This window comes from Hippocampus guttulatus, chromosome 17 (genome assembly GCF_054856545.1).
Source record: "Hippocampus guttulatus isolate MCC_2025c chromosome 17, RoL_Hgut_1.0, whole genome shotgun sequence".
In the NCBI taxonomy this organism is placed as follows: domain Eukaryota; kingdom Metazoa; phylum Chordata; class Actinopteri; order Syngnathiformes; family Syngnathidae; genus Hippocampus; species Hippocampus guttulatus.
In genome coordinates, this window is record NC_141277.1 from 51,922 (window position 1) to 69,413 (window position 17,492).

Below are 17,492 nucleotides of genomic sequence, written 5' to 3' on the forward strand. Positions count from 1 at the left end.
CCGTTTTTGATGTTTACAAAAATGGATGTTCAGGTAACCGGGGACATTTTCTTCTGTGTTGGCTGAAGGGAGCAAAAGATGGCGAACGTTAGGTTGGTCTCCGAGTCTAGATTGATACAGATGTGAAGACTCAAATTTGTCTTTGATGTTAAAAAAAAAAAGGACATTCGATTGATTTTTTTTTTCATTTTTAGCGGTTGACTGACGGAATTCATTCATGTTTAAAAAATTGGATTCGTCTTGGATTGTTGTTGTTGTTTTGCGTTAAGATAAGAAATTGTTTTAACGTTTAAAAACCCCACATTCGGTTCACTGAAGACAAAAGTGGCTAACTAATACCAACACTAATTGATCATGTTTTTGTATGTGGACGTTGCTCCCTGATACGTTCAAGTCTTTCCTACTTTAAAAGCTGTTGAAGGCGTCTTCGAAAACAAAAGAAAAAGCTACCGTCCAGCGAACTAAAGACTTCACTTTTCCCTGGGAAGGCAGCACGCATTCAGTTGAGTTTCGCCAACGCCAAGGACGCTTTCGATCCGTCTTTTCTGTCTCCTCCCCCAAAAATCAAAAAAAAAAAAAAAAACCTTCAAATTGTAAGAGACAGGTTTTATTACCAGCGCTATTTACATAGAAATAAGACAAGCCGTCCAACATGCACGCGCGCACGCGCGCAGCCATCCACCCGCTCGTGGAGACATCCAAGGGGATTGGAGTCCACCGGCAAAGAAAAGACTGGAGCATGTCGGGAGGAATGAACATTGGAGCCGAGAGGCGGGCGGGACGGGAGAAGGGCGGCGCACACTAGGTGGCGCTTCAGGCCCGACGATGGGGCTTTGCGGTGGGGTGGGATAGGGGGGGGGGGGTGCGGGGGGTGCACGGTGCAGTCGAGGACCTACGGAGGGGGTGCGGTGTGCGGTCCACCACAGATGTTGCGTGGCCCCTCTTTTGTCGGCCCCCTTTAAGAGGCGGGAGACCTCAGCTGTTGAAGGAGATTCGCTATTATGGCTTCAGTGTGCTTTTGAAAATCATTTCCATTAAAACATGTCTTGTGAAAAAGGGAGCCGAACAAAGGGAAGGTCGGCCGCAGGCGGCCGCGACAATCAGGGCCGCCCGAGTATGCGTGCGCGCGCTCGCGCGTGTGGGAATAAAGGCGGAGACGCTCTTGTTTTAACATCTGATCATCATGTCGTGGTAGAAAGGGGCAGGCGCATGGCATCCGCCGAAGCGGGTCAAGCGGCAGACCCGACGCCGACGGTCTGAAAGGGAGCGGGCCATCGGTGGCTTCTTTAGGGCCAACGCGTCGGGTGGGTCAAAGTGACCCAAACCCAAATGGCACCGAGCGGCATTTCAAGCCTCAGCCCCGTGTCCAAAAGCACAAACAATATTTTGTCCGAACGCGGCGTGGAATTTCAAGCCGCAATAAAACGGTCCAAAATGGCGCCCGAATCCAAATTTCAACCCTTCCACAACGGGAACCCCTTCCGCCCCAAATCCGAGCGCCGCGCCGGCCGGCCGGTCGGCTGAGAGAAAGAGCTCGGCATCTTTGGCCGCGCATTTGCCCCAAACGGCGACTCGGGTTCCTCGAGAGCCGTCTCCCGCTCTCCCGACGCGCCCGATTCAAACCGTCGGCGGATCGGCGAGCTCCGGAGAAGCCCGAGACGGTCGGGATCAATTCGATCGGCGGCGTCGGATTCGGGAGAGCTCGAAAACAGGCGGGGCGCGTGCGGCTCTCGGGGAAGCCGAGCTCCCTCCCCCTGCTGGAAATGCTCCCGAGGTGTGATTGCGAGCGTCTGCGCGTGGCCCGCGATCGCCTGGCAACCGCTCGAGGGGGGCGCCCCGCCTCCCGCCCCGAGGTCGGCCGGGATAGGCGACCCTCCTGAGAAAAGTGGCGCGCGTCGTGGCTGCGTGATGGGAGAGGAGCTGAAAACGAAGGACACGAAAAGGGTCGGGGATACTCGTCTGTCCTAGATTTACGCTTTACGGCACAGGTGTCCATCTCAAGGCCGGGGGTGGGGGAGGATGCCGCTTTAGGTTTGGGATGCGGGAAAGGGAGGAGAGAGTGGGAGTCCCGAGCGGGCCGCGCGCCTCCGAGGCTCCAAATGAGCGGCTATGCGGCGGCAACGGGCTGCCGTTTGGCTTTCGGATGCAAGAAATGAAGTTGACGCAAAGGAAAGTCCCTTTCGCGTCGCCGTCGACGGCACGCGACGGATTCAAAGCCGTCGTCGCCGAGGGCCGCCGTCCGGCAAAGCCGGCGGAGGACGTCCCCCGGTCGGCCGAAAGCCGGTCCGGGCCGCCCGTCGAGGGCTTCACCAGGCCCCGGCCTCGCCCATCTCGGGGCCTCGGTGGGACACGGGGGCGCCGTAGCTGGAGTTACTGGCCAGGGAGAAAGGAGGGCTGGGCCCGCCCCCGTAGGCCTCCCCCGCCGCCGGCTGCAGGGAGCCCGGCTCGGGACTGGGCGTCTCGGCGTGGGAGATCATGTCCGTGAACCTTTGGTCGTCCGAGGGCAGGTGGCCCGAGCCCTCCGGGGCCCCGGGCCCCGAGCCCAGGATGTAGGGGGAGTCGGCGGGCGACTGGCCCTGCGACGACGGGGGACCGTGCGGGAAGAAGTCGTAGTTGCCGCCCGCTGCGTAGTAGTCCCCTTGGTACTCTGCGGGACAAAAGCACAAGGCGTTACGTCACCCGCGTCGCGCATCGGGGGAACGCGGGCCAGTCCGTTCCTTTCGGAGATGTTCTCCGTGCCATCGAAGACGCCGTCAATGTCGATGACGGTTTGTTTTTAATGAGGCGCGATTGTCAACGACGCGTTCTCGGTGACCGCGATATCGTCGTTGCCGGCGCGGACCCGCTCGATGACATCATTGAGCGCGACGCCGTCAGACTTGGCTCCTCGATCGGCTCCGAGACGTCGTCGCTGTCGCCATCTCTCCTTCCGGCCATTGTCTCGTCAACCGCATGCCATCCGCCCGCCCGCCGAACCGACTCTTCCGTTCATCCTTCATCGTTGGAAGCACGAGCCCATCTGCCGGCTCTCGTATTCTCATCGTTTCGCCCGTCCGCCCGTCGCGCCTCTCTGGCCACTCGCGTGTTTCCTCGGTCCGTGCAGACGCAAACGCTCGACACCTAATATTCCTAGCGCAGATGCCTCAGCGTGAACAACGCAGCATCCTGTCAAACCGCACGCCAACAGCCTCAGGCTCCACCTCCGCCAAACTTTTTTTTTTGGGGGGGGGGGGTAATATTATCATGAATTGTTCTTGACTGAAAAGCTCTTTGAATGGAAATCAAGTCGCCGCCGGCCTGCTGGTTGGAGCCACCTTGAGAAGAGGCAAAGAGCTTGCGTTGCAGGCAGTGTGCGGGTTTCGGCGTCGCGTGCACGCACGCACACACGCACACACGCACGCACACACACACACACACACACACACACACACACACACACACACACACACAAATGCACGCACGCGACGAGCGAGCCGGCCTCAGCGGCGCCTCAAAGGGGCCGCCTGAAAAGCGGCAGCGGATGAAGAAAACGAGGGAGCCGGGAGCGGAAGATGACGGCTTTGTCCTCACTCCGCACGGATACTCGTTCAAGACTTGAAATTGTCTTCAATGTTAACGACAACAACAAAAACGCCTACATCGGGTTCGCCGGGGACTAAAATCTGTCTTTGATGTTTTTAAACGCACACAAGTGCATGAAATTGGCCGCAGACAAAATTGTCTTTGCTGCTGACAAAAACACGGACGTTAGGGTCACTCCAATTCTGCTGTCTTCCATTTACAAAACCAGGTATGGTCTTTGACGCTGACGAAAACATGAGCGCCGAGGACTAAACCGAATTTACGAAACGCAGCGTCGGTTCATCAAAGACGGGCTTGTTGTTGATGTTTACAAAAAGAAAAAAAAAGGACATTTCCTTGAAGGTCAGTGCAGTCTTTGAAGCTGACACAAATGTCCAGTTTGAGAGGACGCTCCATGGGAGGAGGAACGGAAAAAAAAAAAACCCCTCATCCGTTAGGTTGACGAGGACGAAATCATTTCTGGGATATGGACGAAAATGTGAGATTTGTCAGACAAAATGTGCTGGAAGCACGTGCATTTGCGTCTCTGCCCCCCCCCCCCCCCTTCCCGTAAAAAAAAAAAAAAAGCGCCGTTCCATCTGAGCGAGCTGCGTCAAAAGCCTTTTCTGCCCGATTTGTTGACAAAGAGACGGAGTGGCATAAACAGGTTCATCCTCTCAGTCGTGGCAGGAGACCGCCACACAACACTAAAGAGGGCTTGGGTTTTCTGGGGGGCCGGGGCACGGCGCCTCGAGAGCGGAGGGCCCTTCCGCCCGGAAATCCGCTCCCGCGTTGTCAGTCGCTAAGAGTTTGGGGGGTTTGACAGGAAGCGGTACTGACCCCCATAGTAGCCGTAGGCAGCCGGTCCCAAGATGTCCGGGTCCTCCAGCCGGCCCCCCAGGGTCCTCATCCTCCTCGGGCCCCGAAAGAAGGCGTGTCTGCGGGCCCCCAAAGCGCTGAGCTGCTTCATCCGCCGCTCCTTGGATCTTCGGTTCTGGAACCACACCTGCCGCAGAGTCGCGGTCATCACGACGATGAGGACAGACTTGCCGGCGACGCCGACGCCAAACGCGCGTCGGGCCGGGCGAAAGACGCGACGCCGCCGGCGGTGTTGATAAAAGCCCGGAGATATGAGGCGCGAGGTTGGCCCGAGAGCAAAGCCGGAAGCGGCCCTTTGCCCGGCGACGCGAACCTCGGGTTCTCCGCGGGCGGCGTTCGAGAACCGAGCGACATCGCTTTTGCCGACGAGCCATTTTAGGCGAGGTTTCCGGCGCGACATCGTGCGGGTCCACGCCAGCGAGAAAGGACATATCGCGCAACGTGTCGGCCGTCGAAGCGTTTCATACGGGATCCCGCCGGGATCGATATCGAGATTCTTTTCCATTCCGCGGCGGACAATTGTCGCCGTATCGTACGCGGCTCGAATGCGAGATCCAAATTTGGCAAATCGTCGGCTCAAACGGAGCTCGGATCGCATCGTACGATCCCGAAGCGACGACCGCGGATTTTGTTTGGCGACGCCTCTCTGAGGAGGAAGCGTCTTCGCAATTTGCCACCTCCCGTCCGGCCGCGGCGTCGACGCGCTCAACGAGGCGTCTTTGAATACGTCACGTCAACGTTGTCGGCGACAAGTAGACTCGCTCGCGGCGGCGGCGCGAGTCGCGGCTCGGCGGCCGACGCGTCACGTGTCCTCCCGGAATCCGATAGATTTCAAACTAAAAACAAGGACGATGACGCTCGGAACGAAGTGGAACGCGTTGCCCTTCTTTGCTTCCTCGTGGACGATCCGAGCGGCAAACGGCGCCTCGCTTTTGGGCGGCGCTGCGGAATCACGCGGGGTCACGGCGACCGGCCGGCGCCGACGAAAGGCGGGGGCGCGCGCGGAGGCAACGCCTGCCGACTGAGAACAATCGTGGAGGTGTTGGGGACATTTTGATGGAATTGCTCTCGCTCCCCTCCGGAGACGCAGATCACGCTGGCGTGCGCACGCCGGGGAGGCGTGGCTATTCAACGCCAGCAGCGACACACCCGAACCCAGCCCCCATTTTGGCTCGGGTCAGCCTACGCGCACGCGCAAACACACACAGCCCGTGTTGGGGCTGGCCGGCTGGGAGAACACGCTGAGCAAGGATGGATGGAGATGCACTCGTGCGCATCGCACACACGGCACAGAGGTGGGAAAAAAGAGAGGGTGGGGGCCATATGTAAATGTGTGAAATCAGCGCTAATCACAGCCAGCGCACAAAAAGCCACATCACACTTGGCAGCGATGGCGCTAATCATCCTGACGTCTGCGCGCCCAGACACGGGGCGCTCGCCCGATGCGCGTGCGTGCGCGAAAACACGTGCACGCACGCGCGCGCAGGCAGGAAGGCTTCCAGCCTGCGCGCGTGGCCCTCAGCTAAAACAAGACCACCACCTACGACTAATTTCACGGCTGTGTGACTGAAACAAACACGTGGGGAAAAAAAAGAAAATCACACGTCTCGCGTCGCCATTGTGTGTGTTTTTCTCTAGCCTGGTGTGTCGATGTTAATTGGGGAGGGGAGAAAAAAAAAACAAGCCGACGACGAAAATGGGACGCCTGCGGGCACGGAGATGGAGGAAGGAAGGAACAAGCAAATAAATGCGCTCTGGCAAAGGTCACAATTTTCGTCACTCGCGGGGTCCTTCCTTTGATTTGTCGGAAGGCAAACAAAAGTCTCGGGACGCCGCCATTGACGACATCGCCGAGTAGCGGCGTCAAGTGCGCCGACGTGATCGGAAAGAATTCCCGCACGGAAATCCGATTGTCTTTTGCGCAATTCAACGACGCGGCGAACTCAAACCGGCCCACATTTTGCCGCTCTCCTTTCAAATCAATTCTTTTCAAACCAAAGCTTTCTTTTTCCAAATCAGCCCTGACCCCTGCCAACGCTGCACAAATCCGACGCTTTTCACCTTCGACCAAAAAAATAAATAAATAAAATAAAATAATAAAAAAATAAAAAAAGACACTTGGCTTTAATTGCAATGCTCGGGGCGTCAAAGTGGCAATTTTCGTTTTGTATTCGTACTGCAGGATGGCGGCACTTTTTTTCGTGCTCAAAGCGTGCATCACCATTCCAGGAGTAGACACATCAATATCGATCACGTTTAGGGGATGGATTTTGAACCTTTTATGACTGAACATTTTGATTTGATTTTTTCTTCCATGAGAGTGCGACGTTCAAAGAGAAAATGATTTCGTTCTATTGCATTCAAAGCATGCGGAAAAATGTCACACTTTCCATCATTTTCTACAAGGTGGGCTTCTGTTCCTAAATAAATAAATTAATTAATTAAAAAAAAAAGAAAAAACGTGCAAGCGAATCACTACTTCGGCCAGAAACACCGACGTGAAAAGTCCCGGGTCCCGTTTCAAAGGACGCAGCGACGCGCTCGCCCTTTTCTGCGAGCGGCCTCGCCGCTCAAACGGATGATCGTGCATGTCGTGTGTTGATCACGTTTGGGAGAATGAAAAGAAGCCTTTTGAGTGCCTTTTTAAAACACAGGGTCGACGTCTTTGAGTTCCCGGCGAGTAAAGCGCGCAGAAAAATGTAAACCGGCCAATGAGAAAAAGATGCGCCTTCCACAGTCAAGACTGCAAAATAATTAATAATAATAATAATAATAATGATCCGGTGGTGAAAGGGACCGGACCAAACGGCGAATCATGAATATCTGCGCAGAATGGATGCACATTCAAAATATACTGTATTGGAGAAAAAAAAAATACCCCCCCCACACACACACACACAATTTGAGCGAAAATAAATGTAAAAAAAAAAAAACCTAAATCTGCAAATGCACGGGTGCCAAATGACAAGTATTTGGGTTGCGGTTTTCTTTCCCTACTTGTTGGAGTCAAGGTCTTGAAAGCAAACCGTCTTGAGAAACGACCCCGATTGAACACAACTGGAACGCGTTTGAGGATGAGGGTGCGCGTCAAATACGAATCCCGTGATTACGCTTGGAGGAGTTGGGAGGGCAGACAAAAAGCCTGACGCAAAGTGTTGCAGAAGAGCAAAGCCAACGACTTTTGGCACGAGGCGAGCTTGAGCGCTCGCTCCCGCTCCGGAGTTTGGATTCGCTTTGGGGGGGGGGGGGGGGCGCTCGTTACCTGGATGACGCGCATGTTGAGGCCGGTCTCCTGCGCCAGCTGTTCCCGGATGTGACGCGTGGGCTTGGGCGTGGCCACGAAAGCGGCCTTGAGGGTCTCCAGCTGCTTGGCCTTGATGGTGGTGCGCGGGCCGCGCCGCTTGGCGCCCGAGTTCTGCTCCTCGTTCTCGATGTTGTTGCTCTCCTTGTCCGACGACGTGCAGTTGTCCGCCTCCTTCAGCTCGTCGCGCAGGCCGCCGCCGTCCTGCGCGTCCGGCGACAGGCTCCGGTCCGTGCACGACGACACTGCAGACCGCGGGGGCAGGGAATCGTCACACATCAAAAACAAGACGGCGACCAAATACTGTCGCGAATGCAATGCGCATTCCCTTTTCCAGAACGCCCCCCCCCCTCCCGGCCTCCCAGAAGTAAACAACGACTGTGCATAGAGTGTGACGATTTGGGGGATGTGTTGCGGCTGTCAATATCGACGAGAGTAGGTAATGACGAGAACAATAGAGTCCTTGGAGGTGGAAAAAAGAAACGTGTCATTGCTTGAACAGAAATAAAGGGGTTCGACAAATATTAGACAGAAATTATATATATATATATATATATATATACACACACGCGCGCGCACTTTTTGGGGGGGGGTCATTTTTGCTGTATAGCATCGTTGTGAGCGGTGACGGGTGCTAATCCACAGTGTATGCCCTCTGCTTGTAAGGAAAACAAAAGACCAAGATTGCAATTTCAGGAGCATTTTTAGCTGATGAGAAAAGGCCAATTTTCACTGCGCCGTGAAAGCGCCGCTCGGCGTCCACCATTTTCTTGCCGCTCGTACCTGAGTTGAGGCTGACCTCCTTGATGGCGGCCGAGCTCAGGTAGTCGTCCTTGCACACGAACTTGTTCTCGTCGACGACGTAGAGCTCCTCGCCGGTGGACAGCTGCTTGTGGCACACCATGCAGGTGAAGCAGTTGAGGTGGAACACCTTGCTGCGCGCCTTGCGCACCAGGTCGCTGGGCGAGATGCCCTGCAGGCAGCCGGCGCACTTGGTACCGAAGCGCCTGCGCGCGCGCACGGGGGAGGGAGAGGAAAGACAACATTTGCAAGAGAGCCAACGCCGCGGAGGATTTGTTCCGAGTCTTTGCTCGCCTCGCCGTCCGTTTGTCGGTGAGCGGCACGCGGGGGGCGAGGAGGGGGGGACGGCGTAAGCGGGCGCCGCGCCGGACAATTTGGCGGCGGGGTGCGGGCCAAGGCCGAGCGAGAAAGGGGGGAAAAAAAGGGCGGAGTTCCCCGCGGCCGTCCGTCAGAGAAAACGTCGCGAAGAAAGGCTCAAGTCCGGGGCCGACTTTTGCGCGCAAGGCCGCGAATCAAAGCGGACGATTCGGTGCTCCGGAACCCCAAAAGCAAACCGAATGGGGTTTCGCCTCGGCGTGTCTTTTTTCTTTTTTCTTTTTTGGGAGGGGGGTGAGATGTGATCAGACGAAACGCAAATGAAAACGCCGTGACACAAAAAAAGCAAAAGGCCATGTCGACGTTGGAGCCCGAGCGCTTTTTCGCTTCCTCTTCTTTCTTTTGCCGCGCAAGCCTGCAACGGGAAAATTGCTCTCGAAAAAAAGACCGCCGATAGAGAAGTTGCGTGATTTGATCTCATCGTCACGCTTCTTTCACATCGTCGAGTTTAGAAATATCCTAGCGGGTCGTAAAAGGTGACAATTGTTTTCAATCGGCCAGATAACACACGCGCGCTAATACAGACCAGCATCTCCGGTGTAGACAAGTATATAGACGCCATCAATCCTGCATATACACGTACAAATGCGGATAGATAAAGACAATGAAGCTAAGGTTGTATTCCTACCGCTACATTGGTGGGAAAGGCAGACTGGTCGTGCTGACAAAGCCATTAGTGGCAATCAGCACATTGTAGGCAAGGATATGAGACGGGATTAGGAAGAGTGGGACGTAGTTTAGGCGTGGAAATCTTCCCTTAATCCATAGAAAACGTGTGAGGAAAGGAAGGACCCCCCCCCCCCCCACACACACACACTAAAAATTGTCATCGCCCGGCATCAAAACAGGAACGAAACAAAGCAGCTGTTTCAGGGCCACCCGAGTGAGCGCTTGCGTGAAGGGGGGTGACTTGGGGAGGGCGCCCCCCCACCTTCTCTATTGTTTTAGTACTAATGTGCGCCCTGCTGTCCCTCCGCGCCGTGGCCTTTCTCATGCGCGTCCACTCCGCGCAACAATCGGACACGTGAGCGCGATGAGTCCCGGCGGCCTCTCGGAAGGGCCGAGTTCGGCCGGTGGGAAAAAGGAAAAAAAACCCGGCTCAATGCGGGGCGAAGATGCCCCCGCGGCCGTGAACTCGGGAAAGGCCACCGGATGAATTCAAATGTTGCATTCTCGCCTTTCGTTCGAATTCTTTTGCCAAGCTGCCGATCGAGTGACCCGAGCGACAATTCGCCCGACTGCGCCCGAAGCATTCCGTTTTGAAATGGCCTTTTTGCTTTGATTATTTCTTCGGTTTCGTGGCTCGCTTGACGAACGTACATTTGACAAATAGCAATCGCGCGAATGCGAATAGACAGCATGCGGAACAATTTGCCTTGACGTATTACGAGGAAGAGCCCGTTTCTTAAAGCCGGCGGACGACTCGTGTTTTTTTTTTTTAAATGGAGGCGTCATCGTGTGATTTGGAAATAATCATTGGTATTATTTGGAAGCGCTGAATATTTGTCAAGAGGCATGATGCCACATTGCAAAACGCTTTTTTTTGTTGAAATGGCAATGAAGTCTCTTCAAATCGTCAGATAGGAAAGAAATTATTTCAGCACTTTTAGGTCATCGTGTGACTTCAGAATCTTCAATCTTAATGTTTGTTCGTCTTTTTTTCTTACAAAGCCGCCTCGCACTACCTTGAAGTATTGAAGGAAGGAGACGCATTGAGCTTGCTTTGAATACCTTTGAAAGAAAGAAAAAAAACCTCATCAGATTAACAAGTGGCCGAAATACCACATGCTCCTTTTCTTGATATGTCACGGATGAACTCAAGTCAAATGGATTTGGCATTTGGGGTTCTTGTTTTTTTTTCTTCCGTTGAACAAGAGCGCAAATTCGCAGTGAGCGCGCAGCGCGCAACGCCAAAACGCCGCTTTGCCGTCGGGTTTGGGGCCCTACCGGAAGAAGTCCAGCTTGCAGAAGAGCTTTCCGTCCCGCGAGAAGCACTTGTCGGTCAGCTTGCAGCTGCACTCGCAGCACTGCACGCACTTGGCGTGCCAGGCCCGGTCGAGCACGTTGAGCAGGAACCGGTCCAGGATGGGCCGCTCGCAGCCGGCGCAGTGGACCATCATGACCGCGGCCCGCGGCGAGCCCGCGGCCGACCTGCCCCTTCTTCTCTGCGGACTGGCTGGGCTCGGCGCGGCGGGCCTCTCTCCACGCGGAGCCGCGTCGGGGATCCTCCAGCGTCCCCCCGGCCCACCCCACCCCGCCCACCCCACGGCGCCCGCCCCGCTCCGCTCCGCTCGCCGCTTCTCCCTTGCCGCGTGGGCTGGCTGGCCGTCACAAAAAAATGTAAAAAAAAAAAAAATAGTTAAAAGTCCCGGTACCGGCTCGGTTCTGGGTGCTATATCCACAATCCGCACATGCTTGTTTCAGGCAGGCGCACCTGACTAGCTCAAAATGGTAACATGAAGAGAATCCTGCAAAAAATGCGCGAGCTCTGCAGGGTGGATGTTGTGGGTGTTATTTTTTTTTTTGGGGGGGGGGGGGGTCCTACGGGCTCCTTGGCGTCACCGTGGCCGCTTATCACGCGCTGTGGACAAGCGAGGCAGCCCTCCGTCTCCACATCGTCGCCGCGCGCGCAGATTGGCCGAGGCGCGCCTTAATTCCCTCGCGGCAGAGCCAATCACGGCGAGGCTTCGGTTGTCACGGATACCGAGCTCACCGCTTCTCCGGGCCGACCCGCGCGTCAACATGGCTAGAACGGAGACGGGCCCGAAATGTGGCTCCCCTCCTCCGATCTTCCTCCTAATATGTCACTTTGATAGGAAAAGGTCGCAATTGCTCCCGGTAACGTTTCAGAGGCAAACCGACCGACACGTGACGAAAAACCCGGCGGACGCAAATATGGCAGCCGTCTACGTCCTACCCGGCGCTCCAAAGAGTCCCTCGGGCCACTGTGTAGGATGACACGGGAGTCCACAGCGTCGCGGTCACCGATGCGCACGTGCGACTCCGGCAGCTTCCGAGATGCCGTCGCATCCGCCGCCGTGCGCCGGTCGGCCCTCGGAAGCGCAAATCTGTTGGCAGATGGGAGGAAACGCGAGTCCACCGTCTCGTGCCATGCGCGACGTTGACATCCAAAACTTGCAGTGGAGAACCAGTGTGTCATCGTACAACCGGACGACACGTTTTTGTTGTCGTCGTCGTTTTGCACCTGCAACGACCGACCGGCGGACGGCAATGACTGAATTGCATCCGCCGCCGCGACTGATTTACAAGCGTGATACCAAAGACCGCCATTAGTCACGACGGCCGACGAGTGCGTCATCCGTACGCAAACCGAAGGGGCGATTTGCAACGGCCAAAATAGAGGTTATGAACGCCCGCCGTCGAGACCGACGCGAGTCCGGGAGGCGAGCGGCACATCGGTGACGACGGCGCGTCGCGCCGTACGGGAAAATGACAAGCCAAAACAATTTGTCATCCGCTGTCGCGAGCCAGATCCTTTCAACGTCCCTTTTTTCACCGTGCGGGAGGACCGACGTCGGCCGCGCCGTCGTGACGGGTGCGCGACGCGCGTCGCAAGCTACCGTCGGTCGCGAGCTCGATGTCAGGCTCGCGCATCGGTCACCGCAGTCGGCGCGCATTCGGCCGTCCCGGCCTCGGCCGGGCGTCCGACGGGACACGCCGGCGTCCGCCGGAGTGACCGATGAGCAAACTTTGACAACTCGCAGGTCGAAAGGGGAGCCGGAAGAAGGTCTGCAAATGCGGCACCCGCACGAAGGGAGCCGCCAAACAAGGACGAATGCCACGGCCGGCGCATGACATTACACGTGGGAGGCGGGGGGGGGGGGGGGGCCTTTTCACATGCACAACGCTATTTACAGGGAAATGCCGAGGATTAGTCGGCAGCTTCATCAATAAAAGGGGAGGGGCCGGCGGCCGGCCGATCTCAATGTCGACAGAGCGGACGCGCGGCGTGGGCTCGCTTTGCACTTTGATTGGCTTCGCTTTCTTTTGCTTCAGCCGAGACCGCCTTTGGGGAGACGGACAAACGCTCAACAACACCTTTGACACGCGCAAACACAAAAAGAAACATTCCAAGTGACGGACACGAGAGCGGGGGCCGGGGATCCGCCGAGCGACGAGCCACGACGTTTCACAGCTCCAAAAGCGGTTCCGATGCTCCATTTCGACCCTTTTCCCCGGCCCGACAAAAAGGACCTCACCGTCACGAGGTCAGGCTCGCGCAGGCGCCGAAAGGAAACGGATGCCGGCCGTCGTGTTGAAATGACCGCGACTCGCGGCGGGCAAACTTCAAGAGGAGAGGCGAGGCGAGGCGAGGCGAGGCAAAGTTTGACATTCCGCAAGAATCGCTTCGACCGGCTCCTCTTGTTGGATGTTGACACGGGCCCAAGGTGTCACGTAGCGAGGTGCTGGTGGACCCCAAAAAGCAGGCAGGAGGGAGGAGCAGCTTGTACTTGATGAATTGTATTAAAACAGAAAACTACATCCAAAACAAAGTCCCAAGACCAAAACGAATCCAAAGTAACCAACAAAACCATGGCGGAAGCTAAAACCTCAAGAACAGAAACATGACCGAAACAAACCTGACGGGAACAAACGGCAAGAATGACCCGACAATGAGCGTTCGGGCGGGAGTCCTTTTATGCAACTAATAATTACATAACGACCAACAGGTGTGCAGCTGCAGGGGGAGCCCTACGGTGCCAAATCATGACACAAGGAGGGGCCACATCACGAGGAGCAATTCGCGATTCGGCACCCGAAGCGGGTTGGGCTCAGTAAGATGAAATTCGGGCGGCGTGTCCTTCGCCAGCAGAAGTCGTGTCCGAAAAGACAAAGCAAGGCGGCCGCGGCGGCCCTTCTCGGGTGTCCTTCGAATACCAACTTGTCCAAATGACTTTGGCATTTTGCGGTGGCCACTTTCACTGGGCGTGATGAAATGCGCCCGTCACGACTCTGGTGGGCAAAGCGCCACGCTGAGAGCAGGCGAGCGGGCCTTTTTGCTTTGAAGCGGCCATTTTCAGGGCGACCGCCATGACGAGCTTGTCCCACTTTTGCTCGGAGGTCGACCGCGTTGTCGTCGTCGGTTTCACTCCAAGGCACTAGACCGGCAAGAAAGTCTCGGGGAAGCATGCCGGGGGGTCGCTTTTCAGGTCGGCGCCGCTTCGCCTCGGCCGAAGCAAAGTCGCTGGCCGCGCCCGCCGTGAGTAAAGAAGCCGTTTCGGCCGGCAAGGGCCATTTTGGCCGTCGCCAAAGACTGACCGCCGCTCGCCATTTTGTCCCACCGCCGTCGGCCAAACGGGGAGCCGACGATAACTTGCAACGTCTGAAGCGTTGGCGCCGGCCGGCTCTCGGCTGGAAAACGCACGGGGCTCGCTCGCTGTTGCAACATCGCTTAGGCGGCGATGAGCTTTTGAAGAAGAGCAAAGAGCCTTTTGTCCAAATTTGCGCCCGAGCGAGCCGCCGCCGCCGCCGCCGCCGCAGCCGCAAGCACGAAGACGCCGGCGTGCACGAGCGACGGCCGTGCACGCCGGCGACCACCTTGGGGGCACCTCTTTTGGCAGGGCCGCTCCCAAGGGAGAGGTTAGCGTGATGGATGTCTGATTGGTAGCCCTCCCCCGGGGCCTCCCTCGCCGTCACCTCTCCGCGCTCTGAATTAAAAGGCCGTTTGTCTCCTGCGAGTCCTCAGCTGTAGAGCGCCGGCCGGCAATTTCACAGCACTCAGAGAGGGAGGGAGAAGGAGGAGGCTGGGGGGGTGAGGCCATTACACCAGAGCTTGTCAGGGGAGCCATCAGAACCCGGACACGCCTGAGGGACTCTCTCTTTCCCGCCTCCTCCTCCTCCATCCCCGCCGGAGGCGGCCGACCTCGCCGAAAAACACATAAATATGCAAGGAGGGCCGCAGATTGCGCAGGCGGCCCTTTTCCCTCTCTCGTTAGCGGCCAAACGGGGAGCGCGTCCAAGGCGTCGCTTCTCACGCGCGCGCCGCTTTACGGGGACCTTCGGCACCGTCGGCCGGGCGTTCGGCGCTGGCCTGACCGGGAAGGCGGCGATTCCTCGAGGTGCTCTTTGGTACGTCGGTGAAGGCGTGCGCGGGGCAAAGGGAGGCGCGTGGCTTCACATGTTGGAGAAAGGAGGGACGCGGGCTCCTTTTTCGGGGGTGTGAGGCAAGGGGGCGCGCCGTGCTCTAAAACATTGGAGAGAAGCCAAGTGAAGCCAGGCCAGATTCCCCCCCCCCCCCCCCCAAAGTCCGGAGAAGGGGCGGCCCTGGAGGAAGATGGCAGACAGCGGCTAGGAGAGGCAACAGAGTCTCTTTTGAAAAGCTTCGATTTCTGCGCGGCGACACGTTACGGCGCTCCAGTTGGGGCCAGAGTGCAATTTCCCTCCGACCCATCGAAGAAGCCAACAATTCAACGGTTGCAAATCGCTCTTCCTTCACAGCGGCGCCAAAAGAGGTGAAAAAACAACAACATTTCAACAAGAAACCAAGCCGAGAGGAGGATGCGGAGGGCCAAGCGGAGGGCGGCGCAGAAGAGGCCACAAAGGGAAGCGCAAGAAGGAAAAGAGAAACCAAGGAGAGAAGAGCAGAGAGGAGGGAGGCGGAGGGCAAAGGGGAATAGGGCAGCGGCTGGGGAGGGAGCCCCCAAAAGAAAGCAGAAGCTTTCGTGAGCCGCGACTGGAAAGCTCTTCCGCACGTGGAGCCACAAATCCCATCGCAATTCATCGCTGCTTTTCTTTGGGCCGTCATTCACTTTGGGAAGCAAAATCAAACTCGCCCCCCCCCCTCCCCCCACATTCCAAAATGACAACGAAAATGGATTTACCCCGCTGCGGTTGCAGTGTTGCAACTGTTTTCGCAATTGCTTTTCGGCCATCTTGTCTTCCCGACGGCTCGCTCGCAGAGGAGGAGCTCGTCGGGGGGCGACGCGGGGGTGAGGCAAAGAAAAAAACAAAACAAATAAATAATAATGGGAGGCGCGTATGTGTTGTCAGCGGCCACTTGAATTAGCAGCGGAGGATTATGGGCCCAGGGCCTCATTAATCTGGCCGACAAACACGTGCCGCCGAGGATATTTGCACCCTGAAATTGAAAAGATCAAGCCCCCCCGCGGCTCAATCTTCATGGACGCACCAATGTGCACGGGCAGGTGAGGCTCCTCAATTCCGCCTGCATCTCACACGCACGCACGCACGCACGCACGCAAATGTTTGGGGACCGACGACACCGCGCGGTCCAAAAAGGTCTGAACCGCGTCACGGACGGGCCGAAGGAACTCGCTTCCGTGCGGCGTCGTTCGCAGGCTTTGAGCAACACCGACTTCAAGACAAATCTTGCAGCAACGCGGCCATATATTCCTTCTCCTTCGTCGTTTGTTTTTCGGCATGACCGACCGCAATATACCGCCCCCTGGCGGCCACGCCATCGGTGCGCACGGCAAATGAATTGGGAGGCCTGAACTGTTGTTACTACTTGAGGTGGGGCTTTTTTTGCAGTCATTTTCCTCTCGGACACGAGAAGAAAAGATATCGCCGAACCTTCGGAGCGTCGACACACGTTGACCTTTCAAGTCGGGCCGCGTACAGGTTCGGATGAGATGCGGCGAGCGATGGGCACGGACGGCATCTGAACGGTCCGGTCGGCCTCCGCGAGGAGGACGCCGACGCTGGTCTCTTCATCGTCCTCCGCAAACCCGCGAGTAGCCCGCTAACGAACAACAACGAATCCAGATTTGGAGGAACTTTTTTTGAATCAAACGAAGAAAGGCCTTCATGAAAAAGTTACATTTCACTTGTGAAATGTATGACTTTGTAAGGACGGCGCATCCGACTCCAATTCTATTCACGGCGCCACTGGAGGACACTTTTCAAAGAGAAACGTGCAAAGTCTGCTTTTCTTAGTGGAAAGAAAAAAAAAATGGCAATGGTGCGCTTTTGAAAGGAGCGGCTCATCTGCATCGATGACAATTACCATCCGGCGTCCACGCACGCACGCACGCACGCACGCACCTGCAATTTGTCACTGCTGAGAAGACTTGCTAACTGCACTGAAGTCGATGGTTCAACAATGGGACTTTTCTTTCCTGTACTTTTCTCCTCTATACTTTGTCAAATGAAGTCCCTTATTTTCCTTTAACGCCTGCGGATGATGACACGAGACGTAAATAGAGAAACAGACGAGAAGGCCCCTCGGAATAATTTGGGGCCAACGCGTCAGCTTCTGTCATTGGAAAATGCTCCATCTCATCTGAAAAAAGCCCCATCGTACAGCGAAGGTGCATTTTGGCAGTCAACGGTTGTTAGCAAAGCTCGGGCAACGTCAGGTTTTGATTGCTAAAAGAAGAAGGAGGAAAAAAAAAAAATGAAAACCAGCCTGAGCCAACACGAGCCATTGTGTTTTCTTTTTCTTCCATTTGCACTTTGCAGCTTGGACTTCTCTTTTGGATAGTTTGTAGTGCTCCAAGTCAGATTAGAACGCAACCTAATTTCACAGAAGAGGCGCATCCATCTTCAACTGGCAATACCGAGTCGGCGTGAGCATCGTTAACCACGGCTAGTC

At 56.2% G+C, this 17,492-nt stretch overlaps 1 protein-coding gene across 1 annotated transcript; it reads right to left on the bottom strand.

Moving 5' to 3' along the window:
* Positions 1 to 585: 585 nt before the first annotated feature.
* Positions 586 to 14,713, bottom strand: lhx5 (LIM homeobox 5). Its single transcript, XM_086135490.1, has 5 exons — positions 10,865 to 14,713; positions 8,525 to 8,748; positions 7,703 to 7,986; positions 4,402 to 4,567; positions 586 to 2,647 (listed from the first exon to the last, which is right to left on the bottom strand). The coding sequence occupies exons 1-5, from the start codon at positions 11,035 to 11,037 to the stop codon at positions 2,307 to 2,309; spliced, it is 1,188 nt and encodes a 395-aa protein (XP_085991616.1). The 5' UTR covers positions 11,038 to 14,713; the 3' UTR covers positions 586 to 2,306.
* Positions 14,714 to 17,492: the final 2,779 nt, after the last annotated feature.

Excerpts from the sequence above, each read along its gene's own strand:
- lhx5 (XM_086135490.1), bottom strand. The coding sequence starts at position 11,037 with ATGATGGTCCACTGCGCCGGCTGCGAGCGGCCCATCCTGGACCGGTTC. Across the intron at positions 8,749-10,864 it reads TGCAAGCTGGACTTCTTCCG|GCGCTTCGGTACCAAGTGCG; the intron begins GTAGGGCCCCAA and ends GCGCGCGCGCAG. Across the intron at positions 4,568-7,702 it reads TCAACATGCGCGTCATCCAG|GTGTGGTTCCAGAACCGAAG; the intron begins GTAACGAGCGCC and ends ACTCTGCGGCAG.